Source organism: Portunus trituberculatus, chromosome 16 (genome assembly GCF_017591435.1).
Source record: "Portunus trituberculatus isolate SZX2019 chromosome 16, ASM1759143v1, whole genome shotgun sequence".
Taxonomy (NCBI): domain Eukaryota; kingdom Metazoa; phylum Arthropoda; class Malacostraca; order Decapoda; family Portunidae; genus Portunus; species Portunus trituberculatus.
This window is the reverse complement of record NC_059270.1, coordinates 15,454,003-15,471,186: the sequence shown is the minus strand read 5'-3', so window position 1 is coordinate 15,471,186 and position 17,184 is coordinate 15,454,003. Positions and strand designations below refer to the sequence as shown.

The window sequence follows — 17,184 nt, the reverse complement described above, 5'->3', positions numbered from 1 at the left end:
CTATAGCAATGCTCGCCACCATCTTACCTCCATTTACTGTCTCTACCATTTTCAAGTCAGCAGACTTTATTAAGAAGGCTGGTGAGACCGTATCTTCCTTGCAAGCTAAAGGAACCACCTGAACTCGTGACTCTACAATGGATAAGATGGAAAGCCTTGTGGAAATGTGGTACATAAGTTTTGTATGTGATACAATGATGCGCCCTTTGTTTACATTCCACAGGTTGCCAGTTAGTGTATTTCTCGTTTCACTCTCCCTCCCTTCATAAATCTAAGATCATCAACATTATAAAGTTACGTACATACATACATTAGTGTACATTATAGTGACAAATTAAACTGCCTAAATATTTAACTTCATAATTTTTACTTTCATTAAACCTTTCACTGTACTATGATGCACTCTCGCTTTGTTTACTCTCAATGGAAGTTCAAGTCAGGGGTTAAACTTGTTATAATCGGTTCGCTTAACGAAGTGTTTTTTAGGAACGTAATCTCTTCGTTAAGCGGAGGTTGCCTGTATACAAAAATAGTGGCATTTTTTTTTTACCGGTAATATGGTATCAGAATGGGACAATGGTGGCAGCTAGGAGGGAGAGGCCAGAGCTTTTCTTACAATTATGTGTGCGACCGTTCGATTACCAGATATTTTCACCACTAATAAGCCTTTGATGTTAATGTAAGTTTATAAATGAACATTATAGACAGAGCACATGAATGTTATTCTGAAGACCGCAACAGCACAACTGGTGGAGGAGTGGAGGGAGAGATAAAGGAGCATTTGTTTACAATCACGTGTGTGGACCTTCAACTATTAGTGATTTTTATGAGTATTAAATGAAACTTTTGCGTTCAAGTTTTGAAATCACTTCCCATATTCCATGAATCTAGACTTCGAGGTAGCCAAGGATATGTTTTACTATTGTTATAGAAAAAAAGACACAAAACTTTAAAAACACCCAAAAAAAAAAATTCAATAGAGATTATTTGGTAGGTCCATTTTCACTCCACTTCTTAGGGAAGTTGCCATGCATGCTTAAAGGTACATCCAAGATTCACTAGCAGTATATGACAAGATAATGTAAATATTTTATAAGTTTCTTTTCACACACAATCTGACATCTTAAAGCTTTTTTCTTGGGAACAGAATATAAGGGAAGTTAAAAAAACGCTTACCTCTTTTTGTTGAAAATTTTCTTCTGACTGTAGCCACCATCTGTCTTTCAGGGAAGCTATCACTTTAATGCCTTCCAGCTTAGGGTTCCCTTGAACTCTCATTTTCTATAATGCACTTCAGGAGAAGCACAAGTCTTCCTTTGTTTATGAAACAAATGGTAATTTCATAGCTTCCTCCCGATCAGAATGAGAATCATATAAAAAAGACCACTATTAATGTCCTTTAAAGTATGCTTGGGCACTAATGGGTTAATGGTTAAACAAGCAATCATCTGTGGGTTTGGAATAGATTAATGCAATGTGCATCTTTTCTTATAGGAAGAAATTATTTGTCTTTTATACAAATATCAATTCATACAGCCTTGTGGAATGGATTGTGTACAAATACATACATTTTTCAGTCAGGATTTAGAATTGAAAAGAAATAAGATGTGATGACTCATACCACCAAAGAGTTCCCTTTCTTTTTAACTTTTTAGGGACCAGTGCTTCAGTTAACACATATTATGTTGCCCTTGGCCAATTGTCCCTCTTACATAAAGAGAAAAAAAATATTGGGATTCAACTATATATTTTCATATCATTGTATTGGTTTGATCATGTAGAGAGAATAATGAGAGTAACTTTGTGAAGTTAGAAGTAGAGTGTCAGTAGGTACAGGACATCAGACATCATATCATATCATGAGGTTAGATCTTAAAACTAAGAAATTTAACTTATAAGTTACACTTCATTGTACAAGCTGCCATCAGTTGATGAAAGACTAATTATTGACTCCTGCTTGTCACTTTAATGATAATAATGTGTTGTTGATAACAATATGTATTCTTTTAAAGATCAATCTCAATTAACTAAGTAACATGCCTTCTTTTTTGTTTGTCTACTTTCTTAGGAAGGGGAAACCATCCATGGAACAAAAAAGAACATTTTGCTACTGAAGCTGAACAACTTAATGCAGATTCAAGAGGTTCCTGCTTTAAAACTGCTTCTCATCAATTGGTATTTTTTCTTTTATGTTATTAGAAACTCTCTCTCTCTCTCTCTCTCTCTCTCTCTCTCTCTCTCTCTCTCTCTCTCTCTCTCTCTCTCTCTCTCTCTCTCTCTCTCTCTCTCTCTCTCTCTCGAGTCAACCCTTCAGTTGCTATTAGAATATAAGGAAAGAATTGGCTTTCTCTGTGTTTAACAATGACACACACACACACACACACACACACACACACACACACACACACACACACACACACACACACACACACACACACACACACACACACACACACACACACACACATACACACACACACACACACACACACACACACACAGGTGGATGAGGCAAATGGGCAAGCCTCTTAATGTGGCCCTGTTCACCTAGCAGTATATAGGTACGAGATGTAACTGAGGATTGTGGCCTCGATTTCCTGGTGTGTGTTGTGTGATGTGGTCTCAGTCCTACCTGAAGATTGGTCTATGAGCTCTGAGCTCGCTCCATAATGGGAAGACTGGCTGGGTGACCAGCAGGCCACCGAGGTGAATTACACACACACACACACACACACACACACACAGGGTAGCACGCTCGACTCACACTCGAGAGGGTCCGGGTTCGAATCCCGGAGGCAGCGAGGCAAATGGGCAAGCCTCTTAATGTGCAGCCCTGTTCACCTATAATGTGTAGCCCTGATCACCTAGCAGTAAATAGGTGGGATGTAACTCAAGGGTTGTGGCCTGCTTTGGTGGTGTGGTGTTGTGGTCTCAGTCCTACCGAAGATCGGTCTATGAGCTCTGAGCTCGCTCCATAATGGGAAGACTGGCTGGGTGACCAGCAGACGACACACACACACACACACACACACACACACACACACACACACACACACACACAATGGATCAATTTCCTTGAAGACAACAAATTAATATCAAATGGCCAATTTGGTTTTAGAAAAAGATGGTCGTGTGTAACTAATTTACTGAGTTTCTATTCTAGAATAGTTGATAGAGTACAAGAGAGAGAGGGATGGGTTGACTGTATTTATTTGGATTTAAAAATGCATTTGATAAAGTCCCACATGCAAGATTACTGTGGAAGTTAGAGAAGGGTGGCTTAAAAGGAAGCATATTGAGATGGATGGAAAATAATTTGAGGGGGAGAGAAATAAGGATGGTAGTTAAAGATATGAAGTCCAAGTGGAGAGCAGTAGAATGCAGAGTGCCACAGGGGTCAGTATTAGCACCAATACTTTTCCTCATATATATAAATGACATGCCAGAAGGAGTGAACAGCTACATAAATCTGTTTGTGGACGATATGAAACTGTGCAGAGTTATAAAGCAAAAAGAGGATTGTGCAATACTGCAGGAAGACTTAAATAAGATCTGGGAATGGAGTAAAAAGTGGGAAATGGAATTCAATGTGGATAAAAGCCATGTCATGGAAATGGGAAAGAGTGAAAGACAACCCGTGGGAATCTATAAGATGGGAGATGGAGTAGAACTGGAGAAAGTAAAAAAGGAAAAGGACTTAGGAATGACAATGGAAGAAAACAATCAACCGGTAAGCCATATTGATAGAATTTTCAGAGACATATAATTTGCTAAGGAATATTGGAGAAGCATTTCACTACATGGACAAAGAAATTATGAAGAAATTGATAAGTACTATAATAAGACCCAGATTGGAATATGCAGTAGTGTAGACCCCTCATAAAAAGAAACACATAAGTAAGTTGGAGAGACTACAAAAAATGGTTACAAGAATGGTTCCAGAATTTGAAGGGATGACATATGAAGAGAGACTAAAGGCTATGGATCTACCAACCCTGGAACAAAGAAGGGAGAGAGGAGATCTGATACAAGTTTATAAATTGATCAACAAAATGGACCAAGTGGATAATGAGAAACTGATCCTGAGAGAAGAATATGACATTCGAAGTACAAGATCGCATAGTAAAAAGCTGAGAAAGGTAAGATGTCTGAGAGATGTTAAAAAATATAGTTTCCGACAAGGATGTATTGAGACATGGAACAGTTTGAGTGAGGAAGTGGTGTCAGCAATGAGTGTGCATAGTTTTAAAGAAAAATTGGATAAGTGTAGATATGGAGATGAGGCCACATGAGCATAAAGCCCAGGCCCTGTAAAACTACAACTAGGTAAATACAACTAGGTACACACACACACACACACACACACACACACACACACACACACACACACACACACACACACACACACACATGGTGTAGTGGTTAGCATGCTCGACTTACAATTGAAAGGGCCGAGTTTGAGTCCCTGTGAGGCAAATGGGAAGTCTTAATGTGTAGTCCCTGTTCACCTAGCAGTAAATAGGTACAGGATGTAACTGAGGGTTGTGGTGGTGTGTGGAGTGTGTTGTGGTCTCAGTCACCAAGATCGATCTATGAGCTCTGAGCTTGCTGTAATGGGAAAGACTGGCTGGGTGACCAGCAGGCGAGGTGAATTACACACACACACACACACACACACACACACACACACACACACACACACACACACACAGTTAAAAGAAAGAGATGAAAATATGACAAGCAAAATGATAGGAGTCCTCAAGAAAAAGAAAATTTAGTAAGAGAAATTATGGAAAAAAGAAGAGTTTAATTATTTTGGACTGAAAGAAAAAATGTTAAATATAGACCAAGAAGGAAAAGACGAAATGAAATCAGTAAAAGACCTACTAAAACATCTGAATGACGAGGATAGACAGAACTTAGAAGAGGAAGTAGAAGAAATCCATAGAATGGGACCATATCTAGAAGGAACAGTGAGACCAATTAAGATATTACTAAAATCACAAGCAGCAGCAGAAGAAGTACTATATAGAAAACAAAACTCAGAGAAACAGAAGGTTGCAAAGATATATATATAAAGAAAAATAGAAACGAGGAGGAAAGGAAGAGACACAATGAACTGGTGGCAGAAGCAAGAGAAAAAATAATGAAAGGTCAGAGGAGGAGAAGAAGGCATTTTTGGAGAATTATAGGAGACAGGATAAGGAAATGGTATATAAAAAAGAAAGAAGAGAAAAAATGGAGCAAGTTTAACTAAAATGATAAGAACAAGAGATTAAAATGATGTATACAAACATAGATGGGATTTTATCTAGTAAATTAGAATTAAGAGATTACATAAAGAAAGAAGAACCAGATATTGTATGCCTGGTGGAAACAAAGTTAAATGAGGCAATAAAATAGACATAGATAAAAGGTATAATATATGGAGGAGAGACAGAGTGGGTAAAGGAGGAGGAGTCATGATGATGTTAAGGAAGGAGATAGTGGTAAATCAAGTGGAGTTTGGGAAGGAAAATCAGAAATACTGTATGTTAAGATGCATATTAACAAAAGTGGAGTTTGGGGAAGGAAAATCAGAAATACTGTATGTTAAGATGCATATTAACAAAAGGAGTTAACAATCATTGGAACATATGTGCCACCAAAACAAACTCATGGACTAACCAAGAATATAGAGACATGATAGATGACACAATAAGGAGTCTTACAAGAATCATTAAGGAAAGGAGAAAAGTGATATTGATAGGAGATTTCAACTGTAAGGAGGTAGACTGGGAAAATTATGAAAGTGGTATGGGGAAGATGCCTGGGAGATAGATTCCTGAACCTAATGATAGATAATTTGATGGTCCAAAGAGTAAAGGAAAACACAAGATTCAGAGGAAACGATGAGCCGGCAAGATTAGACCTAGTTTTTACAAGGGATATACCAATTAACGATGATATAAGATACAAGTGCCCATTGGGAAAGAGTGACCATGTAATATTAGAGATGGATATAGAAGAAGGAAAGGAAGATAGAGATGAATCATACAAAGGAGACCGATTAAATTACAGAAAGGCTGATATTGAGAATCTCAAGAACTATTTTAAAACGTAAACTGGGAGGAGATGGAAAACTCATTAACGGTTCAAGAGAAATATAACTTATTTTTGGAAATATACAAAACTGGGGTCAGGAATATGTTCCAAATATAGACCTAAAGAAGAAGGAAAGAAAGATTGGTTTAATGCAAGATGTGCTAGGGCAAAGGAGAAGAAACAGAAATATAAGGAAAACTTCAAAACAGCAAGAAATGAATATGCTAAGGTGAGAAAGGAAGAAGAAAAGAACTATGAAAAGGACATTGTCGAAAATGTAAGGAACAACCAAAATTGTTCTACAGATTCATAAATGGAAAAATAAGACAAAAGAAACAATAGAAAGGTTAAAAGGAGAAAACGGAATGGTGGAAGACCCAAAAGTATGGCAGAACTGTTAAATAGTAAATTTCATGAGGTCTTTACTAAGGAATCCAAATTTGAAAGACCACAGGGTAATAGAGAGACTGTCTATATGAAAGAGATTAAAGTAACCAAGCTTGAAATAAAAAGTTGATGACGGAATTGGATGAGGAAAAGGCAATGGGACCGGATGAAGTCTCAGGCAGAATACTGAAAGAATGTAGGGAAGAACTAGCAAGTCCAATATACAACATCATAAAATGCTCAATAGAAAATGGAACAGTGCCAGTGGAGTGGAAAAGAGCTGAGGTGGTTCCCATATATAAGAGCGGAAGGAAGGAAGAACCTTTAAATTACAGGCCGGTATCACTAACTAGTGTAATATGCAAGATGTGTGAAAAAGTAATAAAGAAGCAATGGATCGAGTTTCTTGAAGACAACAAAATATTATCAAATAGCCAATTTGGTTTTAGAAAAGGTCGGTCATGTGTGACAAATTTATTGAGTTTCTACTCTAGAATAGTTGATAAAGTACAAGAGAGAGAGGGATGGGTTGACTGTATTTATTTAGATCTAAAAAAGGCTTTTGATAAAGTGCCACATGAAAGATTACTATGGAAGTTAGAGGAGAAGGGTGGCTTAAAGGAAGCACATTGAGATGGATGAAGAATTACTTAAGGGGAGAGAAATAAGGACGATAGTTAAAGATATGAAGTCCAAGTGGAGAACAGTAGACAGCGGAGTGCCACAGGGGTCAGTATTGGCACCAATACTTTTCTCGTATATATAAATGACATGCCAGAGGGAGTGAACAGCTACATAAATCTGTTTGCGGACGATGCGAAACTGTGCAGAGTCATTAAACAAAAGAGGATTGTGAAATACTACAGGAAGACTTAAACAAGATCTGGAAATGGAGCAAAAATGGGAGATGGAATTCAATGTGGACAAAAGCCATGTCATGGAAATGGGAAAAAGTGAAAGACGACCAGTGGGAATCTATAAGATGGGAGATGGAGTAGAACTAGAAAAAGTAAAAAGGAAAAGGACTTGGGAGTGACAATGGAAGAAAATAATCAACTGGTTAGCCATATTGATAGAATTTTCAGAGAGACGTATAATTTGCTAAGGAATATTGGAGTAGCATTTCACTATATGGACAAGGAAATGATGAAGAAATTGATAAGTACTAAAATAAGACCTAGATTGGAATATGCAGGAGTTGTGTGGACTCCCATAAAAGAAACACATAAGAAAATTAGAGACTACAAAAATGGCTACAAGAATGGTTCCAGAATTTAAAGGATGGCATATGAGGAGAGACTAAAGGCAATGGATCTACCAACCTTGGAGCAGAGAAGAGAGAGAGGATCTGATACAAGTTTATAAATTGATTAACGGAATGGATGAAGTGGATAATGAGAAACTGATCCTGAGAGAAGAATATGACTTTAGAAGCACAAGATCGCATAGTAAGAAACTAAGGAAGGGACGATGTCTGAGAGATGTTAAAAATTTAGTTTCCAAAGATGTGTTGAGACTTGGAACAGTTTGAGTGAGGAAGTGGTATCAGCAGAGTGTACATAGTTTTAAAGAAAAATTGGATAAGTGTAGATATGGAGACGGGACCACACGAGCATAAAGCCCAGGCCCTGTAAAACTACAACTAGGTAAATACAACTAGGTAAATACACACACAGCCGCGCCACCACCGAGAGAGGAAGTCCTGAAGACGGCTCATCTTCGGCTGAAGACGGGAAAAAGAGCAATTGCCTATGGTGTTTGCAGGGCCCGGGTATCTCTGTCAGGTATAGTTAGTGTCCTGTCAGTGTCCTGCTCTCGAAAAGTGCAGAAAGTGGGCCATTTTCAAGTGAAAATGGAGAGTGGTTCTTAACCGGAGAGTGTCAGCGGTGTTTTGTTTTGGCCGAAACAGCTAGCGGAACATGACATCCACCCCTAGAAACGCGAGAGATTTTGAGGGATTTGTGACCACTCCAAGTGGACTAAACAAATTGGACATGGATTTAAGAATTCAGGCATTAGAGAGTAAGTTTCTAAATATTAGATCTATAAAAGAGAAGTTAGATAGAGTTATAGCAGAAAATGGTACCTTCAAAAAAGAAATCTACATGCTAACGAGGGAGAACAAGGAATTACTGAAAGAGAAAGTGGAAATGGAAAAAGAAAATCAGCATCTAAGGAAACAATGTGACGAAATGAAGGCTAAACTACTTGAAATGGAAAAGAAAATATCCGAAGGTGACTTAGGGAAGGAGGAGTGTCTCAACCAAATTGATGTTAAAGTGAAGGAAGTGAAACATGAAAACGAAGAAGTACAGAAGTCCTTCAAAGAGATAATGAAAAAGCAAGAAGAAGAAAATAAAGTGATTACACAGAGTGAAATGGTTAAGGCTTTGAGGGAAAATGAGTATGTGGTGAGAGATATTGCTGAAAAGAAAAAATGTGTGATCATAACAGGTTTGAGAGAGGAAACTAACAGGAATTGGCAAGATAGGAGGGATAAGGAAAATGACAGGATTAAGTTTTTACTGAATAAGATCTCCGAGGAGGACAAATGCCTATATGCTGAGGTAGAGGAAAGTGTGAGACTAGGAGCTTATGAAGAAGGGAAGAGTAGACCATTGAAATTGAAATTAAAGTCTCAGGTGGCAGCCGAGGCCTTGCTGAGAAGGGCCTGGAAACTTAAAGACTCTGAGGAAACCAAAACAATTTACATAAGAAGAAATATGAAACAGGAGGAAAGAATGAAAATGAGAGAGCTTGTAACTGAAGTGAGAGAGAAAAATGAGGAAAGAACCGAGGAGGAAAAGACCAAGTTTTTTTGGAGGATGAGAAATGGGAGGCTGAAGAAGTGGTGGATAAAACAGGCAGAATAGACAGTACACTGACTGAAACATCGAAGAAAGAGATTAGGAATGGAATTCAAGTGACTTACACGAATATAGATGGATTTCTGTCTAAAAAGCTAGAATGTATGGATTACCTAAGAAACAGTGAACCGGACATAATGTGTGTGGTGGAAACAAAGTTAGGGCCCAAAATAAAGCTAGATTAGTTTGATGTAAAACACTACAAAGTATGGAGAAATGATAGAAAGAATAAAGGAGGTGGTGGTATAATAGTTTTTACTAAAAAAGATCTGATAGTGAAGGAGGTGAACTTTAGTAAGGGAAATGAGGAAGTGATAAGTATCCTTATAACAGATGGTAAGAGGGACATTAATATTATAACAGTATACATACCACCCAGAACCAGTGCTTGGAATTATGAACAGTATCAAGTGGTGATGAGAAATACTCTAGACAGAATGAAACAGGAACTCACCAGAAAGGATAGAGTGATGATGGTCCAGGAATTTAACTGTAAGGAAATAGTGTGGGAAGACTACGAAGTGGTGAATGGTGGTGAGTGGGCTGAGGAATTATTAAAGGTAGCAACAAATAACTTGATGACACAGTGGGTGAGATCACCAACAAGGTACAGGGGACAGGATGTTGCAGCGAGGTTGGATTTGGTATTCACCAGGGGCATCTCCCTAAAAGAAGAAATTGAACATGAATGTCCCTTGCGGAAAAGCGACCATGATGTCCTAAGATTTGAGCTGGATATAAAATTAAACACGGAAAAGAGTGTAGAGCACAGGGAGGAAAAATTAAATTAGGTTAGGGCAAATTATGACCATATAAGAGAGTTCTTTAATGAAATTGACTGGTCTGTGGTGTACCAGGAAGTGGATATGCAATTGAAATATGATAAATTTATGGATTTATATAACTGTGCTGTGAAGAAGTTTGTGCCATATCACAGAATGAGGACTTTAAATAATAAGCAGTGGTTTAATAGAAATTGTGAAGAAACAGAAAAGAACAAAGAAAAGGCATGGAAGAAACTTAAGAAAAACAGTGAAATATTATCAAGAGAAGTTTACAAAACAGCAATGAATAGATATGTTGAAGTAAGGAGAACAGCACAAAAGGAATATGAACAGAGAGTGGTGGAAAACTGTGATAGTGACCCTAAAATGTTTTACAAATTCATAAATGGAAATTTAAATAAAAAGGGAGGCAATAGAAAAAGTAAAAGTTGGGGAAGAAGTATATGAGGATGCTAGAGATATAGCTGAAATATTGAACAACAACTTTTGCAAAGTGTTTACAAAGGAGGAGCATTTTACAGGAGAAAGGCCTACGGAAATAAAGCAAATGCAGGACATCATGGTTACTAAAGAAGATATAAGGAAAATTATAAGTAACTTGGATATTAATAAATCAATGGGGCCTGATGGCATATCTGGGAGGTTGCTAAAAGAATGTAAGGATCAATTGTTGAACCCCATATTTGATATTGTGGAAACCTCCATATGAACAGGAATAGTCCCGAAAGAGTGGAAAAGAGCTGACATTGTGCCTATATATAAGAATGGAAGTAGAATGGAACCGTTAAATTACAGACCAGTATCGTTGACTAGTATATTGTGCAAGGTATGTGAAGAAGTAATTAAAGCTAAGTGGAGTGAGTATCTAGAAAGTGAAAACATTCTGAGTGAAAGGCAGTTTGGTTTCAGAAAAGGAAGATCGTATGTATCCAATTTATTATGTTTTTATTCAAGAGTGACTGACATAATACAACATAGAGGGGGATGGGTGGATGCTATTTACCTGGACTTGAGAAAGGCTTTTGATAAAGTGCCACACAATAGACTGATGTGGAAACTAAAGAAGATTGGAGGAGTAAGTGATAAACTAGCAAAATGGATGGAAAATTACTTAGTGGGAAGAGAAATGCGAACAGTGGTGAAAGGAAAGAAGTCAGAGTGGAAAAAGGTAACCAGTGGAGTTCCACAAGGGTCAGTGCTTGGTCCCATTATGTTTTTGATTTATGTTAATGATATGCCAGTAGGAATAGACGGTTACATGAATATGTTCGCGGACGATACTAAAATTATGAGGAGAGTAAAGAATGTGGAAGATATGACAGGAGTAGACAAGGAGACAGGACACAGAGAGCTTAGCTCGGGCCCTGTAATAAACAAATAGGTAAATACACTCCCAGGACATCGTGCCGACCTGACGTATTTGAGCAGCTCGCAGGGAAAAGCTACAAAAGGAGCTAAAGACTGGCCTAGACGTATGTACAGGGGGAAAGGGGGCCATAGGTTCTCCTGTCTCCATATTAAATAAGTTTTGGATCGTATATACAGAAAGGATGAGAGAGAGATGGACCAGAGTAGTGCTGCCAGATTTATGACAGAATCAAAACAAATGCCATCATATGAAAACCAACAGTACATTGAAATTCCTGTTGGACTAAAGAAGCTAACTGAGGATATTATGGACAAGGAGTTTTCTTTATTCAGGGACAAACGAGGTAATATGAGGAGGTTGATCAATTTAGAAAGGGAATTAAGGTACGTACATGAAGGAAGTGATGTCGAGTCTAATGGACAAACAGGGCAGACTAACAACAGAAAATACAGAGCTAAAACTGAGATTGGTAGAATGTGAGAAGGCCAGTGCAATCAATTAGGGATTAAAAGAAAAGATACAAGAAATAAAGAAACAAAATGACTTACTAAAATCCACATGCCAAGACTACCAAAGCTCTATAAGGAGCTTAAAGGTTAAAGTGTAGGATGGGATTGTGAACAGGGTAGAAGGTGAAAACAAACTGAAGGAACTACAAAATGAATGGAGGCAGGAATTGGAAGAGGAAAAAGTTAAATTTTCAGAGGTTGTAGAGACAAATTCAAGAAAACTGTTGATAGTTTTAGAAGAACAGACCGTACTACAGCAGCAATAGACGATCGGAAAGGACTGGAGATGAAGGTACAGAGAGAAGGATAGAATCCGTGGGAGGGTGGTAGAAATTAAAGATTTGTGCAGACTCTATCAAGGCTTTCGATATGTCAAGACCAAGATTCAGTTAGGAAAGTAAGAAGATCACCATAGATGCCTTTACGGAAACCATACTGGCAATCAGAGAGAAGGTTGTGAGCTGATAGTGACACAGCATGCTAAATTTCTCTCTCTCTCTCTCTCTGAAACACTCTCTCTCTCTCTCTCTCTCTCTCTCTCTCTCTCTCCAGGTGATGTAAAAACATGTCATGAAATGCAACTGGATATGTGAAATGATGCAAAACAGGAGAGAAACCACATATTACAAGTGTGGATTTATGGTAATTGGAATCTGGTAACTCTTATGCAATGGGATTCAGATGGCTGACAAGAATGTAGAGTCAACCAGTGACACAGACCAGTGCATTGCTAACAGGCTACATGAGTTTGAGTGGAGTCTAGATCACTATGAATCACTACTGGAACTTCACTCTCTTCTGTCTCAATAAAAAATCACTGTCTTCATTTCATCACTCCTCAATGTCATTAAGTAACATGACATAACATCACTCTGAGTACGTTTGGTCAGGATTGCCAGATGTCGCCTAGAAATGGGAAAAGATGACTGTTGAGGAATGTATAAAGGTCGAGAAAGAAAGAAGAAACAGATATACTTTGACCAATATGATTCTAGTGGAAAACTAAATTCATCCACAGTGTGGTACAATCATCCCAAAAGACTCAATGTTGAGTTAAAAACTACATGAATGGAATATGGAGACAGAAAATGAGCTCGCTGAATGTACTGGGTAAATACACACAAAAGTGTGGGGCCTCGAGTTATGACAATGTAAAGAAAGACTGTGCCGATATGAAGAAGGAAAATGAAGCACTAAAGTTAAGCTAATTAAAGTGAATTGATCTCTAGGAAAAGTGATGGAGAAGCAGGCTGAATGGAAAAAAGTCAGGAAGTGGAAAGAAAGGAGGTAAATTACAAAGTTGCAAGTCTGGAAAAGGAAATCAAAGAGTCTGGGGAGAAAACTTTGGGCCTTGCTGAAATTATAGATCAACAGATCATACTGAGAAAGTGGTGAAGGTTATTAAGTCAAATGAGACATTGGTGGAAACATAAGTTGCTGTAATTCAAGGTGGTTCATAACCCAGAAAAGTACAGCAAGAAAGGACTAAAGAAACTTACATATGAGCGAAATGTAATGTATTCCAACATAAATGGAGTGATATCGGGATTTTAGAACTCAACGATTACTTGAGGGACAAGAACCCAGATATTGTGGGTCTTACTGAAACAAAACTGAGAGAGGGAGAAGACCTGATGATGGTTGGAGAAGGAAATATAATGTTTGGAAAAGAAATAGAGTAGGTAAGATGGGAGGAGGAGTGATGTTGCTGGTTAAAAAAGATATAAAGGTGGATCAAGTGAAAAAAGGTATGGGAAAGGCAGAAGTGCTAAAGATCAGAGCAGAAACTAATGAAGGAAAAAAGAGGCACTACATAGTGGTGTACGTACCACCTAAGACAAATGCATGGTCAGTACAGGAATATGAAGAAATGATAAGTGATACAGGAACATGTCTGGAAGAAATGTTGGGTGGCTGTGAACGAACTATAATGATGGGAGATTTTAATTGTAAAGAGGTGTGTTGGGAGGACTGGTCAATGGAAGGATCAGAGACAACATGGGGAAATACACTATTGACACTGGCAATGGAAAATGTGTTAACTCAGTGGGTCAAAGAAGATACTAGGTTTGGAGGAGAGGGAGCATCGTCAAGACTGGACTTGGTCTTTAGTACAGAGCCAATGGTCATTGAGGAGATGAGGGTGGAGTGCCCTTTAGCAAAGAGTGATCATGCAGTTTTGGAGTTCAAGGTGATAGACGAAGAGAAATCTAGAAGAAATGAAGAATATAAAGTGGGAAGATGGAATTATGCCAAGACAGATTTTGGAAACCTAAAGAAATTCTTTCAAGAGACAAATTGGATGAAATTCAAGAGTGCTAAGGAGCAAATGAAAAGTGGAAGGAATTTATAAAAATATACAAAGAAGGTGAGAAAAATTTGTACCAATAAGACAACATAGAGAAGTTGGAAAGCAGGACTGGTTTAACGATAGATGTGAAAAGGCTAGAACAAGAAAAGAGGATGCATGGAAGAGGTGGAGAAGGAAAAGACGGATTAAGCAGTGGGAAAGTTACAAAAGAGCAAGAAATGAATATGTGTTGATTAGAAGAGAAGAAAGAAAGAAACAAGAAAAGGATATAATTGATAAATGTAAAGACCAACCAAGGCTTTTTACAGACATGTGAACAACAACATCAAAAATAGAAAGTATTGAAAGTTTAGAAGTAAATGGAGTATGCAGTGAAGATCCCAGGAAATGGCAGAGGCTATGAATGGATGCTTTCGGAAGGTATTCACAAAGGAGACTGCTTTTGACAAACCACTGGTAATGGAACAGAAAGGGATTATGAAGGAGTTTCAAGTAACTGTGGAGGAGATCAAGAACATGATGGGGAGTTTAGAAGTGAGAAAAGCTGTGGGACCTGATGGGGTATCAGGATGGATTTTAAGAGAATGCAGGGAGCAATTGGCAGAAAAAGTTTGTGAAGTAATTGATGCCTCATTAAGGGAAGGTGTAGTGCCCCAAGACTGGAAAAGAGCTAACATTGTCCCAATCTATAAATCAGGTAACAAGAGAGACCCATTGAACTATAGACCAGTGTCACTTACAAGTGTGGTAGCTAAGATGTGTGAGAGGGTGGTGAAGAATAGATGGACAGACTTCTTGGAGAAAAATGACATACTTTGTGAGTGTCAATTTGGTTTTAGAAAAGGGCGTTCATGCACGACAAACCTGATATGTTACTATTCGAGGGTGATAGATGTAATACAGGAAAGAGATGGTTGGGCTGATGGAATATATCTGGATTTAAAAAAGGCCTTTGATAAGGTACCACACCAGAGACTGATCTGGAAACTTGAAATGGTAGGAGGAGTGCATGGCAGTTTACTAAAATGGATGGAAGACTTTTGGTAGGAAGAGAAATGAGAACAATAATTAAGGACAGACCATCAGAATGGGGATTGGTGGAGAGTGGAGTTCCACAGGGATCAGTGTTGGCACCAGTAATGTTCGCGGTCTACATAAATGACATGGTGGATGGGGTGTCCAGTTATGTGAGCCTATTTGCAGACGATGCAAAATTGTTAAGAAAAGTGAGATGTGACAAAGATTGCGAACTACTCCAGGAAGACTTGGACAGAATATGGAAATGGAGCTGTACATGGCAAATGGAGTTCAACACGACAAAATGCAAGAAAATAGAGTTTGGCAAGAGTGAAAGAAGAATCAGGAGTATGTACAAGATAGGAAATGAAGACATAAAACCAGTCATGAAGAAAAAGACCTTGGGGTGACAATTACCAATGACCTATCGCCAGAGAGACATATAAACAAAATAATTGGAGAAGTATTGAACTTATTGAGGAACATAAGAGTGGCGTTCGTATATTTAGATGAAGAAATGATGAAGAAAATAATTACTGCAATGATAAGACCGAGGCTTGAATATGCAACAATACAGTGGGCTCGAACTTAAAGAAACACATAAGGAAACTAGAGAAAGTACAGAGGGCTGCAACAAAATGGTGCCTGACTTAAGAGATTTGACTTATGAAGACAGACTGAAAAGAATGCAACTTCCAACCCTGGAAAACAGAAGAGAAAGGGAGACCTGATAGCAATATACAGAGTGATGATTGGCATGGAAAAAATGGATAGGGAAGATCTGTGTATGTGGAATGGAAGAATGTCGAGAGGGCATGGGAAAAACTAAAATGGCCACTTATAGGAGAGATGTGAAAAATATAGCTTCCCTCATAGAAGGGTGGAAGCATGGAATAGTTTAGACGTGGAAGTGGTCAACGCAAGGAATATTCATGATTTTAAGAAAAAGCTGGACATTAATAGATATGGAGACGGGACAACACGAGCATAGCTCTTTTCCCGTATGTTACAATTAGGTAAATACAATTAGGTAAATACACACACACGTGTTGTTGCAGCGTCAACATCGCCGAGAAAGCTCCCAGCAGCCTGGTGTTTTTGCGGGGGAAGGAGGAGAATTTTGGTTCTCGTGCTGCCCCAGGTTGTCAGTGAATTTGTGGTGTTGCAATTAGCAGTTTGACGAGCGATTGAGGAAGAATTGAAAGAGGTGGTGAATTGGGTATCTGGTGGCGGTTTGTTTTGATTTACCCAAGATGGCCGACTCAGCTGATCTGGCAAGTGTATGACCGAAAAGGAGAGATTCTGAAATGGTTCATTGACACACCAGGTAGGATGAACATGGAAGAGGAGGATGATTATGTGGGATTTGGGAGACATGAAAGAGTTATTGAAAATAGCAAACTGGGGATGATGGAAAATGTTGTAAGTGACCTGTATAGGCGAATTTTGGTATTGGAGGAGAATAGTAGAGAGATTGAACGTGAAAGGGAGGGGTGGAGGAAGAAATATGAAGAGTTGGAAGGAAAGAGGAGGGAAGAATTGGAAGTGGAGTAAAAAATATGATGCCTTGAGGTTAAGTGTACAGGAATGCAACATCGTAGTGAGAGGAAATGAAAAAAAAGTAAAACAACAAGGTGTCTGGAGTAAGAGAAAGGATGAGGAAGCAGCGAATCTAAGAGAAATAGTGAATAGCCAGTTAAAGGAAAAGGAAGAGGTTATGAAAAGGACAATGGTCAAAGTAATAAAGGAAAAAGAAGAATTCGTTAGAAACATTGTCGAGAAAAAGAGATGTGTTATGGTATTTGGGGTTAAAGAAGATAAGACACCAATGAGGCAGGAACGAGAAAAGGAGGAG

The 17,184-nt window shown here is 38.4% G+C and overlaps 1 protein-coding gene across 1 annotated transcript in view; it reads left to right on the top strand.

Annotated features, from left to right (window-relative positions):
• LOC123504511 overlaps positions 1-2,232 on the top strand; it is a 100,782-nt gene extending 98,550 nt beyond the window's left edge. The window contains exon 5 of the mRNA XM_045255083.1: positions 2,069-2,232. Coding sequence (XP_045111018.1) covers positions 2,069-2,199 — 131 coding nt within the window. The 3' untranslated portion in view covers positions 2,200-2,232. The remainder of the gene's footprint in view (positions 1-2,068) is intronic.
• The last annotated feature ends 14,952 nt before the right edge of the window (positions 2,233-17,184 follow it).